The sequence below is a fragment of the Toxoplasma gondii genome, chromosome XI (genome assembly GCF_000006565.2).
Source record: "Toxoplasma gondii ME49 chromosome XI, whole genome shotgun sequence".
NCBI classification, from domain to species: Eukaryota; Apicomplexa; class Conoidasida; order Eucoccidiorida; family Sarcocystidae; genus Toxoplasma; species Toxoplasma gondii.
In genome coordinates this window covers 4,941,999-4,965,654 of record NC_031479.1, presented here as the reverse complement: position 1 = coordinate 4,965,654, position 23,656 = coordinate 4,941,999, and the positions used below count along the sequence as shown (strand labels likewise).

Here is a 23,656-nt window from a genome sequence, read left to right as displayed (position 1 = left end):
TACGATTCATCCTCCCTACGTTCGATAACGGACGGCCACAATACGTGAACACGCGAGGCATGCGGGTGCTCGAGTCGTTCGTGAACCACGAGAACTGCATCAGAAATGATGTTCCAGAGAGCATGTCTGTAGCTTAATCTGCATCCGAATTCGAGCGCGCGTATGCACGTTAACTCATGGGGAAGTTCAGCGTTGCGAATTCACTATGTATTATTTCGTATGCTTCAAGAAACAGACACACACGCACAAAGCCACCTTCAACAGGAGCATTCCTTAATCGGAAAATAAAACAGTTGGCATACTCCTGACGTACCACCCGCAGAAACCATGCCACCAGAGCGGCAGACGCTACGAAAAAAGGTCGTCTCACTGTGAGTTTAGACTCGCGGCACATCGTACACACGATTACTAAAGTTTTATTCGTTCTTGTTTGAATCACTCATCTAAGTTGGGGAAATGCCGCGGAAGAAGCATGGGCGAGCATCAAACCTTCCCAAAAAAGCGTTGATCCTTCATCTGCTTTATGTTCCAAATGCCTTCCACAGTCGCCGACCGGTTGTCGGGAGAGTACCTTGAAAACGCATCGATTTTCTGGGTTGTTTGGTGAGGGGAAGTTTCTTAAGAATCACGTTCCCCTTTACGCCCAAATGTTTCATGTGAAAAAGCGTAATGCCACTCAATTACACACACAGGGGTCACGACGACTTCTGGCAACCAGTGTCGACCGAGCTTGAGCGGCGTGCGTTCCTTTCACACGAATGCGAAGCCCGAAGCTCTGTTTGTTCATACCGCGCAAACAACGAAGTTGTCGTCGAAAAGCCAGAGATATTACGGAACGAAAACGACGTAGAGAAAGACACGCTCATTCCACGATGAGTGCACGCAAAACCTGAGAACAACAAAACCTTCGGGAAAAGTCTACTCCGGCGATACCCCCGATAGTCCATTTGTGGTGGACTGTTGTGACGCCGAACCTCTTTTGTAATTATGTGTGACACCGCTAAAAACACCCCACGTGGAGGATGGAAATGCATAATGAAAACAGGATCCGTTTGTCTTCACATTCTTTTTTGTCGAATCATGTATGCCGATGGCTTTCGTTCATTCCACCCTTTACATCGGCTCATTTCTGACTGCCGCCCACTGGGTGGGCCTTCGCCTAACACCCGACGCCAGTAGTTCCGGTAGCTTGGGCTACAGTGAACCTTCAGGTTGCGAACCCCACCCCTTTTAGCCATGTATGCAACCACAGGACTGATCCTCCCTCAGCACACAGCAAACCAAACTTCCCGTAACGGTTTCTGCAGGAAAGCTCAGTATTCTCCCTTTCTTCTCGCCTCTCCGACAACATCGGAGATGCCATCGGACGGCACAGGTCTTCCAACTTCGTCTGCTCCGCCACTGTTGTCTTGTTCGTCGTCGTCGGGTCCGAGCCAGCGTGGGTCGACTTCCCAGCCTCCCATAAGGCACCTGTAGACGACACATGCGCGCCTGGCTTCTTTGAGTGTCTTGTACACATTAAGAGAAAAGCCTTTCGTCTTGAATCGACCGTTTTCTCTCCACTGACACCTCCACAACTTCCGTGAGGCATCAAAGTATACTCCCGTCGGCAACGAAGACAATGCAGCAGCTGCAGGACTTTTGCGCCCACTCCGGCAAGTGTTAGGACCGCTGCCAGGCGCCACCCACAGGGTGTCTGTCCCCGCATCGCTTCCAGCTTCTCTAGCGCCTCCGGACCGAACTCCACTCCCTCGTTTTCCATGACGAGCAGACCCTCCTGCCTTCTCTTCACGCGTATCTGCTTCTCCGGCTTCACCTCGCCGGTCTGACAGGCCTAGGTCCGCCGAGCCAAAGGCGCCGAACTGAGAGTCGGGCTCTGCGCACTCGTCACCGTCGCCGTGTCGCACACACGCCGCTGCCTTCCCTGTCGCAGCCCGTGTCATTGGAGGGCGGAAGGCCGTTGGCGATGAGCCTCCTAAGCCGCCTCGCCTTCTTCTAGAGCTCAGCGATCGGGGCGTCTCCTCACCGGAGAAACCAGATGATGGACGAAGAGTCTCCCTCCAGCCACTCCGATTAACGCTGCTTCGGCCTGCGGTCGGGCTCGGCGCCCGCCCTGTCTTCGTCGATCGTCTCTGGAAACGAAGGCCATACTTGCGTCGAGTTGGGATACTGAGGAACCGCTCGGAGCCGCTGCTCGTGTAGCCGCGCTCATCCGCTGAGGAGGAAAGCGAAAGACGTTCGTCGTCTTCCCACTGGGGCGACAAAAATGCGGGGCTCTTCCTAAAAAAAACGGAACGAACACGAACAGTGACACGGGCGTTGCGCGTCAAATTTTTCTCGGATATTTCAAAGTTTTTGGAGCGCACAGAGTGCCTGGAGAATGCAAGAGGCCTGTCTCGCTTCTGTGGCCCTGGCGGAGAACGTTTCCGTCCTAATCGGAAACACGCTGTTTTGTTGTGTTGTTGCTCTTGCGATGTCTAAACTTGGATCTCAACAGCGCTGGCTTGTTGACTTCTCTCGATACGTGTGGTAACATCAAAACCAACTCTTTAGCACTCAGAATGAGGAACCCAAATCCGCATCCTCGTAAACCCGTTTCCTGCTCTACCCTTCTGTGTTCTTGCTTCTGTTCTATTTGCTTTCCACATAGTTCTTCCTGCAAAGAATCCATCGGATCACTACGAGACCTTCGAGCCCCCAGGCGAGGCTCAGAACACGGGGCATTTCCCTCTTGTCTCCTGATATAACTCCCCTTTTCCTTGTGCTTCTTGACTGTTTTCACCCTTCCTTTCTTCATCCTCACCTGCCGTGGTGGCGCAAGGCACTCGCCGCGTGTCTGCTGCCACCCCAGAGCAGTCCCTCGTGTCTTCTCCAGGTATGAGGGGCATCGGCACGGTAGGACATGGGATCGCTGCAGTCGTTTCTCCAGGGTGAACTCTCGGTGCCTTCTCTCTGTGCCTCGTCGTTGAAAAGACCCAGCTTTTTCCATCTCGCTCCTCCGCGGACTCCGAAGACACACGGAGACAGGACTGAGAACAAATCACAGACGGGCCGCAAAGAGTGAAAAAAAGGCACAAAAAGCCGAAGTGGCAGAAGCGGAGAAGACCAGATACAGACGCGAAGAACGGAGCGGATGCGAGATGAGTGGCTAGTCTCAATACTACACGAACACGAGATCAATGGGCTGGTTGTTGCTGTGTTCCTCTGGTCGCCTCGGGAGGTACAGGAAATTCAGGTATGCAAATATCGGCATTGCTCTGAACGATGCATATTAGGTGCAGGTTGAGCGACTTTCGAGCGTACCGGGACGGCAAAAAAGTGAAACAACAACCCCCATATCAGGATACCACGGAACCACTCATGCAGAAGAGACGCCGGTGCATCCGAGATGGACTCGAAGATGAGCGAAATCGGAAAGCACGGACTTCTCACCAGTCCACATCTCCATTTGCGCGAGCGATCAGTGAAACTCGCACGTCCCTAAGGCAAGGCACGTAATGCCAACATCTTTCAGTTCGTGCTACAATCCGACCGCGAAAAAAAGAGAAAAACAGAGGACGCCAAATCAAATCACACCAGAAGACAGCAACATCATGCGTCTCTCTGCACATCGGATCGCGGAAGACTTACAGATCGGTTTGCCAGCGTCTGTGCTGTTCTGTGGAGCTTGGGATCCGAAGTCGGTGAGGAAGGCACGACCAACGTCTTCTCGCAACGCGGGTTCGAGCAGCGCGTCAAGAAATGCATTTCCACTTCGTTTCTCTCGTTTCTCATCTTTCTTCCGTTTCCTTGCCTCTTCTCCTCCTTCGTCGCCCTGGGCTACGCTCGCCGCCTCTGCCGAACTGTCGACATGCGGCCCACGAGCGCGGCTCTCAGTCTGAGCTTCTCTTCGGCGACCTAAGGTCTTCACGTCTTCTTCTCGTTCTGCGTAAAGCTCTCTCGCGGTGCGCCCTCCCATGCACTCTTCGTTCGCTTTCTTCGTCGAATCCGATTGGTCTGAAGGAAGAAGAAAGCTTGTCAGAGGGTCGCCTTCCCCTTGGAGCTCTTCCACTTGCTGTTCTTCCTTCAGTTGCGCTAACTCGAGGGTACCAGACAGAAATAAAGACGCTTTTCGCCCCATTTCCTGCGTCCACGTGTGCTCGCTTTCCTGAGCGTATTCTCCCTGAATGTCTGTCTTGTCTGCCGCCTCCACGCCAAGCGGTTCCGACGTTTCCTGCTTCCTCCCATCTTCTCCTCGCGGCTCTGGGAGTGCCGCCGTCGACGTGAACCCTGTTCCGGTGCATTCGCGCCTGGTGCGAACTGGGGCTCGTGGAGGCGCACCAAGTCGCGCCACCGAGTCCTCCACATCGTATGCTTCACCAATTTCAGGGAAGACGGTCTGAATCGACCCACAAGTCTCGGTCGCGATCGCGGCTCCAACTCTCCGGCAGAACGCCGCAGCCACAGCGTCCTCGATGCTCGCTGCAGACGAGAACACAGCCAGCCAGAAAAACGCGACAGGGACAGAAAGATGAGTGGCAACGGGGGAGACAAAGGGACACCAGAGACACAAACGGAGACGGGGTTTGGGTGACAACTTAGAAAGAAGAAGGACAGTGCATCTAGGCAATACGCAGAGAGATGGAAAGGGACGTTGCACGGACAAAGGGCAGACATGTTGTGCCACTGTATTCAAAAATAAACAAGAAGTGAAATCGTTAGAGAGCGGACAGCCAAAGCCGCATCCAGTGCATGCAGTTTCAGGGATCACAAATGAGGAAACAGAGGGAAAGCCGAGAGGTTTCCATCGCACAGTAAGAAGACCATACTGCGGACCCGGTGAAGAAGACGTAATCGAGGAAACGGCTAAATGAGAGAAAAGAAAAACGTGCAAAACACCGTTTTGAGGAAATGCCCCAGAAACATATCTACTTTACATTCCTCTGTGAGTCGAAACGAAACGAATCTCCATCTCTCTTCACCTTTCTGGTCTCCCGTTTCGGCGGCAGTTTTCTGCCCCCTTTCGCCTGCGTTCTCTCTGTCTCCTGACACCTTGTCAGCTCCTTCCTTCTCCTGCTCTGCTGTGAACAGTCCGCCGGAAGCACTGTCTCCCTCGTGTTCTCCTGAGAGATCGTCTCCCTCTCTCTCCCTCACAGATTCCAAGGCGTCAAACAGGCCCTGGAGTCCCCGAAGCAGCTGCGCGACCCTCCGCCGCTTCGCGGCAAAAGGCCCGGCCTGCAGGGATTCTTTTTTCGTCTCAAGATCCACGTAGGTGCGAATGAAGCAGAGGCCGCCGTGCAGCATCTGTTGACAGAGCCTTGGATCCACGTGTTGGAGTGTCTTCTTCAACTCTTTCTCATTTTGTGGGACCTCTGTGAAGAGTTCTTCACTGCTCTCCCCCAGCGCAGAGACCGACACTAGCGAGTCAGGTTCCAACGCCCCACAAGCGTCATTCTCGTCCTCTCCTTCGGGAACCAAAGATGTAGACGTTGCCTCGTCGGGGTCTTTGCATGCCCGCAACACACTTGTGGCTTTCTTCACAATTTCATCTGCACCTCCTCTCTCGGATCCTCCCTGTTCGGCCTTCACACTTGGCAGAGACGAAGCTGTCTTCCCCTCCTCTTGGCTACCTAGTTCGTCCTTCCCCGGGATTGGCGAGGGTAGTTCCGGTCGGCTTTCGCCTCTCAAGTCCTTTTCATTGACCCCTGTCGCACTGCCGTCGTCCGCATTCGCCTCTCTCTCTGCATCGCTCTCTTGAGTGTCACCATCACCTGTCTTTCCGTGCAGAGCAGAGAGGGCAGAGGAAAGAATTGTGCCGAGGGCGACCTCCTGCACAGTGCTTTCCAGATCGAGGGAAACCTCTGAGATTCCGCTGCTGTCGCTGGTGGTGGAGAGCGCTGCAGACTTGCAAGATGCGTCGCTGTCGCTTCCTCGTTCGTCTCCGTGGATCTCTCTGGCGGACCCGGAGAAGTCAGGGAGGACGAAGTCCTGAAGAGGACCGGTGCCTGCTTCCTTATCGGCCAAGAAAAGCCGATTCGCGTCTTTATCGCTGTGATCTCTTCTGCCCGCGGAGACGCAGCCGACGGCAGATGCTGTGCGCCACCAGAACGGCTCGAGAGCGCCCTTCTCCACCACCCACAGAGAGCACGAATTTTGTGTCTCTTTCTGTTCTTCGCCCACGACACACCTGCTACGAAGCAAAGCACCCACCGAGGACACCCGTGACACACGCGACGCCACGTTGTCTTCTGAAAACCTCCCCCGGCTCGGCGACGGTGTCAAGGCAGACGGGTGCTGAACGCCTGGAAACAGGAACCCAGCAAAGCAACCCGCCAAGGAAAGACTACATCAACCATGCAATCACTTGTACCAGAAATGATATATATATATATATATATACATATATATATAAATAATTTACATATATATATATATATATATATTCATATTTATATGAAACTGACAGAAGATCCGTTTCATCAGCAAAACGCGTTCATCCTTGGAAGGCCTTCTTTTGACTTTGTCTTCTCGAATCGCTGGAAATACCATCCTGGTTTCCTCCAACGCTCACAACATTTATACAAACAATTATATATCAACTTATATACAGACGCAAATCAAACACACTTGTGTGTAGCATGACGGCAATATACGACGAGTCCTTCTGCCGATGCACCTGTGTATAGGGATCGCAGAGTGTGACAGCGAGCCACGTGTCGACCTCTGGTGTCATACACTTACGAGTTTCTACAAACATTTATATAGCATTCGCGTAGTGTCTCCATGTCTCGCTCGACAAGTGATAAAACCTAACGTATATAAAGCAGCCTACCTGACACCGCGGGCTCGCCGCCCGGCGTCCACGAAGCTGTCCCTCGAGGCTGCGGGCGCGCTGATGGATGCAGTGCACGTGGGGAAGCTGAGTCAGCCTTGGCCGCCACGTGAGAAGTTGTCTTCCGACAGGCTTCCGACGAAGGCCCTCCTGACGAAGACGAATCTGAGAAAACAGACGGAAAAAACAAGCTGTCAAACTATCCACCACACGCAACGGCGCCGATGTACAAAAGCGCTCAGCCTGACGAGCGAGACGCGAACGACGGCAACATGGAGAAAGCATTTCCATAATACGCTTGGGCATGATTGCTACTGTGTAGGGAAGAGTATGAGACGAATCGCTGCACGTGAAGAAGCCCTGTTTCTTCGTAAACGTGTCTTTCGCAACTTTCTGGTTTTTGGTTCATGTTGAGGACTATACACCTGGAAGAACAGTTCTTTATCTGCCTCGTCGCCGATGTCATGCTACCACAATCGAACTCGGATCTCCGGTGCGCAAGGCCTGAAAAACTTCTGCCTCCACCGCAGGCCCTTCTTTGTTTGACGAAGGTAAGTTTCTTTCCCTCTTACACTGGGTACTTCTCCTTTCGAACAAGATTTCATCAAAAACGTTCGTATCTCATGGACTCCCAATTTTAGTAATATCTGCAGTGGATGGAGGGGGCCTGCGTTAACTGGCGGTTCGCCCACACACCGCAACTGTCTTTTCGAAAACAGAGCCAATGTCTACAGTACGCGCTGCCGCGTTTTCGTTTGAGACCATTGGCTCTACCAACTTCCCCTCGTACCTCCTTGACTTCCACTGCTCCTTTGAGAGATCCCATCATCGGAAGGCGGCGAACTCGCCGAAAGATCTTCCTTGTCTTCATCGCTGTGTTCCAGAGCTCCAGGACGAACCGCGTTTCTCCGGTTCTCACCCTCCGTGGAGATCGCACCTGCTGTGTCTCCGCTGCTCAAGGCTCCTGCGGACACAGTTTGACCGAGCAGACTCGAACCTTGCTGAGAGATCAACCGCCCCCGACCCCTTCGGCCTCGCACGCCGCGTCTCCCCCGTTCTCGGCGGCCTCCAGAAGAAGACTGAGGAGACGAGCAGGTAGAAGGTGGCACAGAGCTGGCGACGCGGAGCAGTGAGGCTGCGTCACCGCCGAAGGTCTCTTCTCGAGGCGTTTTGTCTCCAGAATGGTCTTCGTGGAGACACGTCGAGACGGTTCGCTGCACGGAGGTCCGCGAACCTCGCCCGCGCCACCGGCGTCTGGACGCTTGCCCCAGACCCGTTGGGTCTCCACTTTCAGAGTCCAGCATAGACTCGACCTCGGGGCGGGGTGTCTCTTCTGGCCCCGCGTCCACAACAGGGAAACGCGGAGACCGCGGCAAGACATCATCGTGCCGGGCTCCAGGCACAGCGTCTGTGTGGGCATGCGCCTGGCCTTGAGCCAAGGCGGGAGAGAACAAGCTAGCGTCCTGCTGAAGGTTCTGAACTCCTTCCTGTGTGTCACAGGGGCCAGAGCCAAGGCTGTGGGGAGACATTGTCGACGGCGGGGGAGGGCCGCGTTCATCCGAAAGATCGTTTGAATTCGTGGGTTTGACTGAACGAAGACGCCGCCTTTCGTCTCCCACCTCGCCATCAAGGCTTCTCCTTGAAGGAACGTCCGTGTGGGGAGAATCTGAGTCAAGACGAATATCTAGCTTTTTCGCAAGGAGGGCTTCCTGAAACGCGTTGGAATCATCCCGGAAAATGAAGATGGGGGGCATGGCCCGGCAGCGGCGTTTCCTCTCACTCCTCTGACCCCTGCCTCTGTTGTTCACGCCTCCCTCCTTGAGGCGGAGAAAACGCTGGAGCCTGAGAACGATGAGGACGAGAGCGGTTCTCAATCCAGTCGCATCAAGCGACGGCGGCTGAAGAAGCTCATGGAGAAGCAGACGGCTGCGGACCTGAACCTGCCTGCGTTGTCCACCGTCGACCTCCCACCTCAGACTTCCTGCGCTCTGGTAATCCTCGTCCTTCTTCTCGTCTGCGCTCGGTCCAGGAGCGACTTTCTTCCCGCGCTGTCCCGAGGAGCTGGCCTCACTAAACGGAGGCGAAACGTTTCCGCGAGGCGTCGCCGACTCAGAAAGAGGCGGAGTCGTCGCGGGAGACATGCCGCGGGGCTGATTCAGGCTCGGTGCATAAGCCTGAGCCCACAAATTCATCGCGTCTGCGCTCGGCGGCGACGGCGACACAGTTCTAGGGGTACCTGCGCGAGACAGACACGGCACCGGCGCCCGCTGCGAACCTGCGAAAGAAACGAAAACCGGGATACCTATTGATATCGGATCTGAACGGTATTTTGAAACTAGGTTCGATACGCCGCACCATGCGAGATAAAATCGTCGTGATGTCTTTTTACCGGTTACGTGCATCTAGGAATGCTTGTCACCTTGTTTCGAACTGGTTTGCTCACTGGGGATCCTACGGATCCCGACCTTCACGGACACCAACAACGAAAGCAGACTGCAGAAAACCACGGATGAATGAGACCAAACAAAACGAAGGAGAGGAGGGGAAGATACGCCACGACGAAACATGGAACAGCACGGAGAGAAATATACTCCCGCAACAAAGGCTGTCGCAACCCAACCACACATCCTGTCGTTTTTCGATCAGCGCAGACGCCCGTTCAGTCGCTCTCTTTAAACCCACTAAAAGCACCCGTTTCTCGGTTTCCGGTCCCTGGTTGTAGGCACTAAACTGCTAGTTTAGTGTAACCATCAAGCTCATCCGGTAGTAAGGTCTAAAAGAGAGAAGCGAGTCTGCCATGTAAGCTGTAGGCGGCTTATGGTGGGGGACATCCTACAACAATAGAGAACAGTTTTCTTACCAATGTCGTCACCCATCCACTGACCGCATTTCGGATCAACAAATGCTAACGAATGAATATCCCGGCATGCAACGTTCGACTCTTTCATAATCCCAGATTAATAAAGTACTCCAGACGTTCTAACGAAGCGCGAATCGCCTTACCTGTCCCGTCGACGGACCAGGTGGTGTCGGATGCCTCGCCTCTGTTGCTGAGCGAGACCGTTGCGCCCAAATCTTCTTTCCTGTAATTTTTCACCACGAAGTATTCGAAAGCGGAGAAATCAGCAAGCCAGCGGACGCCCACGCTGTACCACGGGGACACACGCTTGCGGCCTTGTTTCCTCTGTCTCAACGGAACGTCCCATAGTGACGCAGGGCATTTCTCGCTGTCTTCTTCTCGCCTTGGCCCTTCATTCGGAATGTCGACGCGTCCATGGGCCTCGCGGAGCCGCTGCAACTCTCCTATCCTGCGCTGGAGTGCTCCACCGACGCGCGAAGATGAAAAAGGCGAATTTCCAGTCGCCTCATGGAGCTGCTGCCGTCTCCGGTAAAGGCGCCGAACCTGCTGTCTATACGTTTCGATGCGTGTCTCTACATCTTCACTCTCAGGCTGCGGCGAGTTTCCTTGCTGCTTCGGGGACGAGGAAAGCACAGGCCGGAACACCGGGCCAGCGCCTCGGGCGCGAAAGGCAAGACAGAGGAGGTCCACTGCTCGGTTCGCCACGGTCGAGAACGCCCGAGCAAAGTCGTCTGCAAAAAGCGAGGAAATCGGAAACAACGCCATCATGAGAAATCGCGTCTCATCGACTAATCTCAGATATGTCACACACGGGCTGCAGAGTTGATGAAGCGACGAAAAAGAACCCCTCAGGAAATGTGACGATTTCACTCCAGACAGAGGGGCAGGTCAGACTGGAAAGCGAAAACCGACAGTTCACCTAGCGAGACAGGAACCGTTTTTTGAAAAACCACGTAGTCTGACACGAGTGATGTTGTCGCCTAGAGACAGCTCAGAGGGAAGGGCATCAATCGAGAAGCTTGAGAGTGAATAAAAAACCAGCACGATCGCACGTTCACATGTGAAAAGTGGGTGGCGCAAAGGTGCTCGATGCGAGGTGAAACTTCTAAGAGAACGACGAATTCTTTTTATACTCACCGAGTGTCAAGGTCTGAACCGGCACCGCTTCGACGCTGGCACACGTCAGCTTAGACCACCAGGCCTTCATTTCATCAACGACTTTTTTCTCTGTCTCCGCATATGTTCCTCCGACAGGGTGCGTCTTCGCATCTCCTCGCCCCTCTTCCATTGCCCTTTCTGTCTTCATCATGGGGGTGGCTCCCCCGCCACAAATCGCTTCGTTGTTCTGCTCATTCCCTTCGTGTCCACCATGTGTCGCCATGCCAGGCGGCAGCCACACACGTCGCCTAATTCTTCCCCCCTGTTTGGCATCGCGGGCTCGCGCCCATATGGCAACAATTTCTCCGACGTTCCTCTCCAAAGAGTCTCTTGGAGAGTCGCAAGAAGCACTGAAGGAATCCGCTTCTTTGTTTGTAGTGCCAACGTCGACGCCGAGCTTGTCCGAGGTTTCCAGGCCTTCTGTGGAGCGTACCGCGGTGCGTGAGGCCTCACTCGAATTCGACTGAACTCGCCTCGGTGATCGCCTCAAAATGCAAATCCCTGTCGCTTCTGAAAAAGGCGAAATCTGTGTCGTCTTCTCACCCGTCCTGTCACCATCGACTTCACTGGTTCGACCTGCCAAAAGGCCTTCACCTTTCATCAACACTGTGGTTCCATGTCTCCCAGGAGTTTGAGCCTCCAGTGGTCTCCGTTTTTCAGAAGCCGCTACCGCCGCTTCTTGTTCGCCGGTATCGCCAGTTTCCACAAGTCCGCACTCCTTTTGCCCGACTCCGTCCAGCGACATTTTGCCGCCATCGAGTTGATTTTCTACGTCTTCAGCGTGCTTCTTTGCCAGGATATTCGGGGCGAAGGGAACGACTGCGACTGAGGGCGCCGGCATCCACCTCTCTGCACTTCGACTTCTCTCTCCCAGTTGGTCAAGCGGCAAGGTTCCGCCGCGTAGACCACTCATACCTGCTGGAAGGAAATCGCTGTCTTCGCCTTCCTGGGGAGTCCCCCTAGGAGTCCTCTGTCCTCCTGTCATCCTCTCGTCTCCCTCGTCGTCTGGACGTCCTAGGTGTGCGCGAGATGAAGCAGGCGAACCGTCAGACACCGCGTATCTGACAGAAGAGCACGAGCGCGGCGTCGAGCACCGAGACTCGCTCACTTCCTCTCTTGTCTGCTCCTCTCTCCCGCGGCTCCTTCTCCCCTTGGGCTTCTTTGCCGCAATCGCACAGGCGCCGCCCCGCCCGTCGCTGCTGTGTACAGACTCTGAGGGGGAATAGCGGCGCCGAGGAGGGCAGACGCGCCTCCTTCGCAGATCATGCGAAGTCGACAGAGGCAAGGGCGAGCGTGCTGCTGTCGGCGAGCAGTCCCCACCCCAGGGGGAAGGCCCTGGGACCCCCTCAGCGCTGCGTCTGGAAAACGACCCGAAAGACGACCTGGCTTGGTGAGCCGAAAGAGCAGATGGGGCGAGCGGAAGCGGCCGCGTTGCTGCTGAGGGGGATGACGGCTCCCAGTCTTCGCCGCTGTTCGCTAGGAGGTCGCGGAGACTCACAGACACCAGGTTTCCGTCTTCCCCGACTCTTCTGTTTCGATCGCCAGACAGTCGGCGCTTCCGCAGCGACTGTTTGTACACCCGCACGACACAGCGCGAACGCTGGTCGCCCCGAGGCGAATCGGCTCCCGGGAACATGCGAATCGCCTGGCGAAACTGACCGCTGTTCAGAACCTGGGAGGCTGCGAAGAGAGTCACTCGGAGATACGAGTCTCTTTCTTGGGTTCTGCCTTCCGGGATGAAAGGCGTGGCAGAGGCGGAAGCGGCCTCCCGGTGCAACGGCAAGTCCTGCGCTTCCTGCTTTGTCTGAGACGTCTCCATCCGCTCCGTCCCGCTTTCGTTTTCAGCAATCTGCTCGGGTCCCCCCTGCCCCTGTGCCGCGCCTTGGTCTCCAGGCTCAGTTTTGGCTGTGTTTCGCGGGCTGTCGCCGGATCTTTCGATTTCCAGTCGAACGGACTGCTCACCCTCTTTCACCCGTCCCCCGACAATGGGGTTCTTCCCCGTTCTGCGTCCAGAACGTCCCGTCGTCTGCTCCTCAGACACTCCGCCATTGTCCAATTCGTCACCCACCTGCTCTTGGAGACGCCACCACTGTCTCAGCGTATTTTCGACAAGGCAAGGCGCCGCAACCAGTGCCAGACGACGCACACTCGCCGAGACAACCGCTGCAGTCGCCAGAGCGGCCTTTCGCTTTTCCCTTCGTTTCCTCTCCACGCCCGAACGTCGTCTGGCGCCCGCGTGTTCCAGCGAACTCGCACGGGACGATCCAGAGACGCAGCCGCTCCGCGGACCTCTGCCTCGCTTCCAGCCGGAGAGCGTTGCAGCGACAGCTGCGTCGTCAGAAGCCGGGCACCCCTCACCAATTTCAGAGGAGGAGCCCTCCTGTTTCAGTGCGGCAGAGGCACCTTTTGCGGGAAGGAAGGTGTCGAGGGTCTGACGTGGGCTGGCGCCAGACTTTCGGTCAGAAAGCGACAAATCCGACACTTCACCACCGGGCAGAACGCCGTTGCCGCTACCTTCTGGTGGAACATCATCGGCTCTCTCGACCGCCGCAGTACAGGCACCCGGAGGGAACTGCGCGAGGGCTGCCGCGACAGCAGACGCAACGGAGGGGAGTGGCACGGGAGGTTGTCGCCGTCGTTCAAACGCAAATCGTTCAGCCAAGCAACAGCGTTTCTTCGACGGCGGCGAAGACTGCGAGTCGACAGGAGTTGCATTTCCCTCCGTATTGGTCCGACGAAACCTGCCTGGACTTTGCGCCTTGCGGTGGCTATGCCACTGGTCGGTGTATCCACGGCGGGGAGAGGTATCGGAAGCCACTGGACCTCGAGTTGTTAAGGAGGAATCGCAAGTGCCCAGTGATCGGTTGCAGTCGCGAGCAATTAACGGAGAGCGGGAACGCTTCAGGTTTCCCCTGGGGTCTTCCAGGAATCTCTCGCCCGCTTTTCTTTGGGTTCTGTCGCCGTCAGAAAGGTGTCCAGACAGTGGTGGAGACTGGGCATCCGGAGATCTTCTTGATCCGGCAGAAGTTTCTTCAAACGACAAAAACGCGTACGATGACGGTCCAGAGGCACTTGGAGAGGCAGCTCTCTCTTCATCTATCGACATGAATGGTTCAGACTCTCCGCCGTTTCCGGGCTTCGCAAATGCATGTCGATGTGCAGGTTCGCGGCTAAACGCTCCTTCGGACCGCGTCATGGTCTTGAACGCCGCGTCGCTTTCGCCACCACGGTCTTCCCGTGCACATCCCGACAACAAGAAGAGCTCCTCGGATTCCTGGAGAATTCTCTGGACGGAGAAGGCGGCTTCTTCCGGGGTTTCAAAATCCCCACTTCGGGGGTCTTGTCCCTCACCTGCCCGTTCGCCATTTCCCTCCGGGTGCGCTGGCAAGCCAGACGAAAAAAACGAGTTCTTTCCTCTCTCGTCACACTCCCGCCACAGTCCGCTTTCCGGAGCAGCCGAATGCGACGGCGGGAGGGCGTCCATCGAGGGGGCTTTGCCCTCTGCGCTGCGGTCAGCTTCACACACGTAAGAAACACTCGTGAGAGAAGGCGAGGTGACCAGAAGGTTCGGAATCGACAAGCTGGGCTTCAGAACTGGGATAGAGCTGTCCCGCTCCAATCTCGTATCCTCCACGGGAGACAGAGCGGCAGCCACGAGAGGCAGAGAGGCGCATGACGGCGAGAGCCGTCCAGAAATCTCATCGCCGCCTCCCGGCAAACCCGAATTCACCTGTCTCTCTGAATCTTTCGAAACTGCATGCGCTTCGAGGGATAGAAGGCAGCCCCCATCGCCGCCAGTTCCGCTCCCGTGGAAACTGCCAGAGGCCATTGGAGGGGAGCGAAGTTCCTCCGACCTTGAGCATCCGAGAGGAGGTGCGCCTTTGTCAAAGCCTGTGTCAAGTGGTGTCGGCCACTGGGGATTAGAATGAGATTCTGCAGCGACAACATCTTCTGGCTGGGCTGCTCGATCCCCCTCATGTCCTTCTCTGGAAAAAACCGGAGACTGGGTCTCGTGAATTCCGACAGCGGGCAAGGAAGACCCTTCGCTGTCCTCATCGCGGCTCTTGCGCCGGCTCCTTGAGGCGTGCGCCCGCGATACGGTCGTCATTCTCAAAGCTCCTCCATTGAGAGTCTTTTAACGGACTTCCTTTCTGAGAGGAATGGAAATCCGCTGAAATACCGCCGTGAACGCCTGCGAAACAAACCAGGGAAAGTGCTGTCAGTGCCCACCGCGGCTGTCCCGCGCGGACGCGAAAAGCTGTATGTTGAGGAGGCGCGAAAGCGCGAAAGACAAGTCTCGAAACACGCGTGAAAAGTGAGGCCTTGCGCGGTCGCGGTTTACCAGGAAGAGCGAGTTGAGAATATGCTACCGGGAAACGCAAGACTCAGAGCACGGAAATTGACAAGAAACGGGCAGTGAAGCGAAGGAGAGGAACCCACAAAAATCGAGAAGATAGCAGCGAAGCGAAGGATTCAGAGCGCGGAAATTAAGGAGGAACGGCAGTGAGGCACAAAACGAAGAGCAAGAAAGCTGAGGAGAAAGGAAGGGCAGTGAAGCACACGACTAAAGGTACGGAAATTAAAAAGGGAACGAAGGCGCGAACTATGGGCAATCAACGAAAAAGACACGTCGGCAGCTTTAAATGTGGTTACAAGCATCAGAAAAGAAGCACCGGAAGCCGCACAGAACTAGAAATGAACACAGAACGCCGTAAGTCAAGCCATTTGTGGCGAAGAGCAGTAGCGCGTGCCCAGAGGAGGTACGACTGACAGATGACAAGCCTGGATCTCCAGTTTCGGCGACCTAAAGGAAAACCGTTTGCTTCAAAACAGTTACAGAGTTGAAAAGAAGAATAGACGCAGACCTGCGAACGCAAAAGAACAAAAAGAACAGGGCACAAACGCCGGCTACCTGGTAGAAGCTCACTCGAGTGCCGAGCACACTAATTCAGGGTGAAACCGAAGGTGTCGGATTAGCACAAAGCCACATCCGCCAGAAGATTTCAGTGTTCTCAGGTAGGACTGGCGTGCGAAAAAAGCAACAAGTGGGATTTCTCTGTGTTGTCAAAAACTGTTGGGTCGTCTGCTCCCAGCGTGCTTAACTGCAGTCAACGGCTTCTGTCGCTGCAGCGTTGAACACCCCGGGTTCGCCGTCGAGTTTAACGCGTTGGCATCGACGCAGACAACGACACGGCTTATGAACTCCAAAAATAGATCCAGGCGCCCAAGTGTCATTGAGAAAAACGCCTAACATTTCAATCCACGTGTGTCTCCTCCAGACTGGCCTCCAGTGGTTTCAAAGTATCGACTCGAAGGGAACGAGTCCCCGGAATGGTCCGCCAGTTCGCGTCCTGCACAGGGTACGGGAAAAAGGTGATACAACATTGGAAAGGCCAACTCAACTACCAGAGAAAGAAGCTCGAGCCATGCGTATAAAACCGGCAAAACGGAGGTTTGGTGTGAAGTGAAGTCGAAGGTAGCTTGGACGATACTATTCGCACAAAAAGTCACAGCCGTCGCTCATCCACACAGGCTTGTGGCTCTCTCGAGCATCAAGAGACAGCGCGCCAACACGGGAAATCGCTCTGCGGCATGAGATTTCTCGCGGCAAGAAATTCACAAAGGTAAGCGTTTGCTTCTCTTGTGCCACAGCTGAGCTGGACGGGCGCGGAGAACTCAGATCGAATAAACTGAGTCATTACCTTTATTCCTACTCGCCAAAACTGCGAGTCCACCAGAGGGTGATGCACCGATGCCTATTATAAGCGAAATGTCAGGTGTGTCGCGCTCCTCACCGTCACCTCTCAGACGGAAGCAAATACGCCAGTTAGTCGTTTTTAGAACCGTTCGTCGAATCGGCTTGTGTGCGTTTCGCCACAATCGAGGGTAATTTTAACCATCCTATGGGGCGTCTCAAGGCTACTCAATTTGCATACTTAGAAAAGCAATTCGATTTATCCACTAGGTCTGTGAGTTACGGCACTTGACGCGCACCAATATACACCGCCGCCATGGCTGGCAAGTCATAGTTTAAAGTCTTTTCTCCACTTTAGCGTACGTGTTAAGTGCGTATCAAGCTTGAAAAAACCTAGTGCAGCAGAGGGGTTCTGAGAAAGAAAACACAAGGGAGCGACTGCGTGGTACGGAAGGGAATGTGGGTACAGAACGCCATGACGACAGACTCACGGCTTTTTACAGAGAACTCGTCCACAGGAGTCGGATAGATATCCTGCCACAGTCTACTGACATGTGCGCCAGAAGCATTTAGAATCGGTGATTGCATCACTACAAGCCGGAACAGCGTGAAGTGCCAGGTTGTCGATGTGTGTTGCTAGCCAGTTGTTACGTTAACTCTAGTAGCAAAGACCCACGAATGGTGGTGCAAGATTTTCCATGCCATGCTGGCTGAATCAGGAGGTCTGAATTGGAGGACGGTCACCACTGTTCGCATTTTACTGCAACTACAAGGAGGCAATCCAACTCTGACGCGAAAAAAACTGCGTGAGAGCAGTCCTCTTTCGCACGACCTACAGATGCGGGTGCTAAGTGAGATTCCGTAATCTTCACCAGTTGCTGATGCGAACTGCAAGTTTTCTTTCATTCCATTTCTCTATACCGCATGATGAATGTGGTTCCCTGTGTGCGGCTCAGCCCTCGCATCCTGCATATAGTTGTAAAACCAACGGTTACCATCCAGTGAACTAATCCGTTGCCCCAGCCTTTGAGACCTGCAGTGAATCAACTGTAGGCTCAGAAGTTCAAAATCATCTAACAATGTCACCTGTATGAGTCTTTGCGTCCCCCTTATCGACAAGAGAGACGTCAAAAATCGGTCCCCAGTGCCAGCCGGCAGCATCATAGTTGCCGTACGTGCCCCAGAATTGTGTCTGTTCTACGTCGAATAAATGCATAGAGGCTTTCTTCTCGACCGCGCCCTTCCCAGTGGTATGACACGCCGCTTACCCACAGCTTATGATTTTCTTTGCCGCTGCTTCAGTCCGAAAAAGAAAAACAGGCGCACACACAAAAAAGGCACAGAACTGAAGTCCTATGTCTTGCTCGCTGGTCGATGTTGCGAACTCACCGCGCGATGACTTGCCGATGCTGGCTGTCGAGTCACACCGTGGACGCCGAGCATCGGGACGGCTGGTTTTTTACGGCTGCGACAACTGCGGTCTCTGGTTTTGAGTGATGAATCCCCGTGTGGCGAAATCGAGAACATCTCCACAGTGTTTGCCTCTGCCTCCAGTTTTTTGCTACCCCATTAGAAGGTCATTTCCTTTTTCCCCTGTGTTCACATCGGTGGTACATGTGGAACACACTAGCCGTCGTTTTCATTTGCCTTTTCTTCGTCTAGAACCTCGCCAGGAGAGAGACTCGCGGCCGGTACTCCCGTCAGCGCGCGTGGCATTACTCTCTACAGAACCGGCCGAAATTTTCCAGTTGTATTTGACCACATTTTCGCGTTAGAGCTGCTGCGATACAGACAGTGGCGTATATCGTGCTCTCTTTGCGAATCTCGTGCTTTGTAGTGCGCGAATTGATTGACTCCGCTCCTAAGCTGGCCCTCCTCGCCGTCACAAAATTCCAGCGGCTCTCGCCAACTTTTGCCCCGCCGTGACACCCCTGCCTTTTTCACACTCTCTCGTTTGTTTTGTGAAACCACATCAGTTTCTGGGAAAACAACGCCCTGACTGTTGCGACTTTTTTGTGAGAAGGACACCGGCGCTTACCTGCTGCAGGAGGAACCTAACGTGAGGCCTGATTTCAACACTTTGTTCCGTTGGCATTTCACCACCGATGTTTGGCAATAGTTCCGCTTTCTGTTGACCGTCGGAATATCCAGTGTTTTGATCAGTGACAGCGACACTAAGAAGCTCTGCAGCTTGTGCTTGTTACTCCCGAAAGGTGTGTAATGATCTACTCTGGTAGGTCCCGTTGTTCTTGTTGATAGTTCTCATCTCCGGCATAGCCTTTCCAGGGCAGAAACTGCAAAAATGTCTTCGCAAACTGGCATACAATCTGCTGATGGAGCAGAGCAACAGGTCACTGCAGGCCTAGAGCGCTCTCAGACTCTAGAGAGCACTGGGGTGCCACAACTTTCGCTAGCGCGTTTATTTTCCCCTGAAGGTTCGTTCGTAATGGCACCAGAAGTCACACCAGAAACTCCTGTGAGGCGGGCGACTCTCGCCTCGATGCCATCGGAGATGTTTCGCTCTGAAAGCCTAAGACACTCTCTTTCGTCGAAATCTGTAGCGGCCGTGGATCTCCTGGAGGAAATGGCTAGCGAAGAAAGAGTGGCTATTGCGAACCAAAGCGGCGACTACAGAGTCAAACTCACGGGCCGTAAGTCGTTTGAAACGTTTAGATTCTCCTTGCCTTTACACTTCAATAGGCGTGGCGCATACCGTCCAGTCATCCAGAAATCAAGGTGTCTGGCGTCATGTATGCCGCCCACTTGAGACCACCATGTTGACTGCATCGAGCGTAGCGGTAACCACAGTATATTCGAAAAGTGCTCCTACTCTAGGCTCTGCGACTTGGATGTTCCAGCTCCAGAGGCACTTGGGGGGGGAAACGGGAAGTCAAGCCTTTTGCTTGCGGTGCGCCTTTGTCGCTGTTTCTGTAGCCGACGGAGAAATCCCTGTAAACATCTGGGATTTGTCGCTGTACCCATTGTGGCCGTTTGATCACTACCAGTCACTACGGAGAGAGTACCTTGAGACCAGGGTGAGTCAGCCAACTTAATAGCCTGGTAGCTTTGAATCATGTCCAGTGTCTCCCAGTACAGCCTAGAAGCACTTATTTTCGACATCCGTAGAAGCAATTGGTTTTCTCCGGTCTGATTTGGCTTCTCGCATGATTGTGTCATTTGTAGATACTCGTTCCCTAATTCGGTCTTGGTTGACAGATGCGAAGGTGTGCCCAAGGTTGCCAACTGGGAAACGCAGTGTAATACTGAGTATCCTCTCATTTTTCCAGACAAATGTTCTAGGATATATGTTGAGGCTTCTAGGCGTGGGAGTCCGTTCATAGAAAAACTATACGTTGATTGCATGCAATTTGGTAACGGGGAACAGCAAGCGCAGTCCACCTCCTTACAACATCTGCTGGAAATGGAATTTTGCTTCGTGGTGGAAACAGCTGGATATTCGTTTCACTCCGCCGGTGTCGCCGTCTAAGTGTCCACGGCGTTGTGTCGCTCCGGAAAAATCCTGCATGTTTTCGCTGGCACTCAAAGAATGCTCATTCAGGCTGAATTTTTGGCAGGTCGACTTTAATTTGTTTGCGAGGACAGCACGAATTAAAGACTGCAAGCGTCATTTTTGTTTATCAGGCAAAACCCGAACGAACGCCCGAAGAGGAGAAATACATTCCTCCCCATCCGGGAGTGGACTACATCTACAACGATTGCCCCTACATGTCCCATACGGGGAAAATGGACTTTCTGAGCATGAGTGCACACTGCATTTTGGAGGATGGATCTCGCCTGCCGGCAGACATCGATAAGTCGCTTCGCCCACGCCCCTTCTTTTCCGATGGAGGAAGCATCAGATGTGCATGGTTCGGCAGTGGAAAGTAACTGACAAAACTCAGTGCAGTGAAGTCTCTTCTCAGCACGCAGCAGCTGTCGCTAAGAGAAACTATTTTTCCAAATTTGTCGGCTTCGGCCTATCTCGTGGGATGCAGTGCCTGACACTGCCAATAAATATGCATTGCTAAGTGACAAACGCTGTCTTGTTTCTCCCCAACTCCCACCTCAGCTGTTTCTAATTAAACTGCTGTCAATTGGCATTGCCCGAGCATATGTGTCTCGGAAGCGAGAACAACAACTCTACCAGAGTCGCGCAGTTGTCCGTATAATGAAAAGCTCATACATCTGGTTTTGGTAGCACGTCGGTGGGAACTGATCGTTACCAAGGCACTGTTGGTGACAATCAGTGTAAAAAGTCGCTTGTTCGCTAATCCTTGCATACTTTCCCCGCCTACATCATACAATAGGCCTCAAGTGCACATATTTTTGAAGAATGAAAGGAAAGCACAGCAGTGTATTCAGACCCGTTTTTTGCTGATACATAGACGAAACAAGTGGCTACACGCACCAGGAAAAGTGGTTCGATTACATTCTCTGACTATGCAGTCCAAGAAATATAGGCATATCTCCAGCTGGTCGAAGCAAGAGCCGAATTACTGGAAAATGTTCGTGGCACACGAACAGTCAATTTGGGGGACGGGTGGTTTAATCGCAGTTTAACGAGGAGGGGACCAAATGATACGGTGTCAACAAGCAGGTGCTCCTAGCTGGCATGTTTGGAAATCTTTTATATTCCGTTGTATGCTTTTAATAACTCTTCCTCCAGCAACAATGTAACAGTTGCACTGGATGTGTACAAGGAACACAGCCACCATTCCTCTGCGGTGCCCTGGTTTTTCTGCGGTTCTAGCATGCGACAGCCTAAAGCTGCTCAATGTAGAGCAGATAACGGGGAGAAAGAGCGTTGAAGCACACTCATGAGATCGCTTCTTTTACATTACCCGGGTTCTTTACCCTTTTCCAGGCGAAAGTGAAGTACAACTTGTTTGTTCCAACTGCTAAGGTTGCAAGGTAGTGTTCGACGTGGTGTATCACTGATGGAAGCGGCCAGGTGCAACCATTTGTCAATCTTGTGGCATTAGTCCGATCCTGCGAATCACCAGCCCCCATGCTTGCAGACTGGACAAAGCAGAAGGCCATTTCGATAGGAAACGAGAAACGACTTAGCAGCTCCCCGACGTAGAAATACGTGTCCGTGCCATGGACTGCGTACCTGCGAGTCGGAGTGAATCACGCTCAAGAGCACCTCACACAGTTTTGCGCACACCTCCTGACGACCGACACGGGCAAAACTCAAGCAGTGTATGTCAACGCAGTAACTGCCGCGAAACTTCCCATAGTCAGGGACAAAAATCCCGTGGCCGACGCAGACGAATTCGGTCCATTCTCAATCGTCACATCAACAGTGCAGACGCTGGGTTTGTCTGATGCATTGCTGTCCGTGTCTCGAATTGAAGATTGACGTGTTGTTTTTTGTTGACAGCTCAACGTAAGATTTACCGGCACTTCCGGGAAGTCACCGGGCGGAATCTCGAAAACAAAGGACCCAGTGGGGTTTTCCTTCCACCATTTCTCTGTGTAGGCAGGGAGAATTGACTTGTAATCCCCTTTGCAATCGTCGCTGGCGTGCTGTCCAGCTTGGGTAGCGCAGTAAGTTGTAACGTAGTTTTTCGGCAGAATTTCTCCCTTGTCACCGCACACCAGGGTGAAGCTGTTCTGCGATGGTTTGATAGTGATAGCTTGATGTTCTTTGTTACTCTTGTTTCCGTAGGCGCATGTGACAGTATGATCATTCGTCACAGATGCTCTCGCCTCGATGTTCACAGTCAATGCGCATGGGGCAGGAGACTCACTGGACCCCGTGCAACCCACAAGGAACTTTCCATCGACATACGGGAAGTTTTCTGCTGGTATAGTGAGTGACTTCGTGTCTGAATTCTCCCTCTTGGATGTGCCTACTCTCTTCCAGGCAAGAGTGGTAGTGGTACCAGTGAAGAACGGATCGATAGGAACACAGTGGCTTTCATTTTTGCAATCGCAGATTTCCTTGCCTGGTGGACAGACTTTCTTGCCCGTGTCATCTTTCGGTACAAAATTGAAATTGGTCTTGCACTCCAGCTGTAATTCACTTTTGTTTCCCGACACGGTTACTTCGTGTGTGACTGCAGTAGCGGGAGTACGTTTTTCAACAGTGCCAGGTGTGCAGGTACAGCTGATCTTGCTGTGTTGAGCATCTTCAGCACATGCCAGAGTAGTGGAAGTCTGGCCTTCGGCTCCGGCAATCACAATGACAGGCGCGGCGTTGAACAAACCAGACGCAATTTGAATAAAAACAAGCGTGAGGCCAACCCCAGAAATAAGTGGAAAGGCCCGCTTCACTCTCCATCCCTGTGTGGGTTGCATTTCCCTCCGAGGAACAAGGTCGGACGGAACCGGGACCACACAGCGAGCAACGGATGCCATTTTGTGACACACATGTAATGTGTGTGATAATCCAGAAGCAAGTGTCACAGTAATTGGGAAAGAAACAGATGTCACACCCGTGACGATAGGCGAGATCGCAAGCCTTCAAGAATTCCCGGCCGCAACTTGCGAGCGGTCACGGATGCATTTGAAGTTCCAGGACGCTGTGAAAGGTGGTAGAGCACCGCCTATCGAAAAAAACTGCTCTTTTACCGCAAACACCCTCGCCAGTGTCTGTCGGATGTACACCATTTCCTCATTTCTGAAGTTATGGTCCAACGTACGCCATCAGCATGCACCCGAGACGGACCTTGTGTTAGACACGACCGTCGAGCTGCCGGCGGGGGGGCCGGCCCAGAAGCTCTCGGAAGTCGACGTCGAAGGTACGCAACACTCTGTCCCCCACCAGATGCACCAGCTGCAGGCCCCAAGATTTCTCGGTCAACTTAAACGGAAAAACCAAACTACCCCGCTAGAATAGGCAGTCTAGCAACATCATGAGGCTGGGGTCAAATTGGATAGTCCCTGTCCAGAGAGTCCCAGAAGCACGGACTGATGAGAGACAATCACAAGAAGCTTCGTCACCATGACAACCGTCAGCTTTCAATCTTATTTTTACTGTCTCACAAATGCCGCAACGTGAATTCGGGTTTTCTGTCTGGTGCCACGATTTCTCTTAGGAAAGTGAAAACATAGGCTAGTAATATCGGCTTGCGACAGATTCGTTGACTACACTAGAACAGAGGAAGAAAGCGTGTCACCTCCTAGG

General features: G+C 53.5%; 3 protein-coding genes across 3 annotated transcripts; 1 reads left to right on the top strand and 2 right to left on the bottom strand.

The window, feature by feature from the left end:
• Positions 1 to 155: 155 nt before the first annotated feature.
• Positions 156 to 16,277, bottom strand: AP2XI4 (AP2 domain transcription factor AP2XI-4). The gene is made up of 8 exons (XM_002364713.2): positions 10,809 to 16,277; positions 9,815 to 10,402; positions 7,602 to 9,086; positions 6,812 to 6,976; positions 4,962 to 6,281; positions 3,631 to 4,461; positions 2,804 to 3,029; positions 156 to 2,280 (listed from the first exon to the last, which is right to left on the bottom strand). Exons 1-8 carry the CDS (start codon positions 14,935 to 14,937, stop codon positions 1,314 to 1,316), a joined length of 9,711 nt encoding a protein of 3,236 aa, XP_002364754.1. The 5' UTR covers positions 14,938 to 16,277; the 3' UTR covers positions 156 to 1,313.
• Positions 16,278 to 18,007: 1,730 nt separating this feature from the next.
• TGME49_315750 (hypothetical protein) lies at positions 18,008 to 20,587 on the top strand. Its single transcript, XM_002364712.2, has 3 exons — positions 18,008 to 19,175; positions 19,459 to 19,559; positions 20,167 to 20,587. Exons 1-3 carry the CDS (start codon positions 18,827 to 18,829, stop codon positions 20,410 to 20,412), a joined length of 696 nt encoding a protein of 231 aa, XP_002364753.2. The 5' UTR covers positions 18,008 to 18,826; the 3' UTR covers positions 20,413 to 20,587.
• A 522-nt stretch (positions 20,588 to 21,109) lies between these two features.
• SRS54 (SAG-related sequence SRS54) lies at positions 21,110 to 23,123 on the bottom strand. The gene has a single exon (XM_002364711.2). The coding sequence runs from the start codon at positions 22,885 to 22,887 to the stop codon at positions 21,718 to 21,720; it is 1,170 nt and encodes a 389-aa protein (XP_002364752.1). The 5' UTR covers positions 22,888 to 23,123; the 3' UTR covers positions 21,110 to 21,717.
• Positions 23,124 to 23,656: the final 533 nt, after the last annotated feature.

What these genes read in the sequence shown, in the direction of transcription:
- TGME49_315750 (XM_002364712.2), top strand. Translation starts at nt 18,827, where the DNA reads ATGTCTTCGCAAACTGGCATACAATCTGCTGATGGAGCAGAGCAACAG. An exon ending in CAGAGTCAAACTCACGGGCC is followed by an intron (nt 19,176 to 19,458) that starts GTAAGTCGTTTG and finishes CTGTTTCTGTAG; the next exon opens with CCGACGGAGAAATCCCTGTA. An exon ending in GAGAGTACCTTGAGACCAGG is followed by an intron (nt 19,560 to 20,166) that starts GTGAGTCAGCCA and finishes TTTGTTTATCAG; the next exon opens with GCAAAACCCGAACGAACGCC.
- AP2XI4 (XM_002364713.2), bottom strand. Translation starts at nt 14,937, where the DNA reads ATGACGACCGTATCGCGGGCGCACGCCTCAAGGAGCCGGCGCAAGAGC. An exon ending in GGTTCAGACCTTGACACTCG is followed by an intron (nt 10,403 to 10,808) that starts GTGAGTATAAAA and finishes CGCTTTTTGCAG; the next exon opens with ACGACTTTGCTCGGGCGTTC. An exon ending in CGGCGAGCCCGCGGTGTCAG is followed by an intron (nt 6,282 to 6,811) that starts GTAGGCTGCTTT and finishes TCCTGTTTCCAG; the next exon opens with GCGTTCAGCACCCGTCTGCC.
- SRS54 (XM_002364711.2), bottom strand. Translation starts at nt 22,887, where the DNA reads ATGGCATCCGTTGCTCGCTGTGTGGTCCCGGTTCCGTCCGACCTTGTT.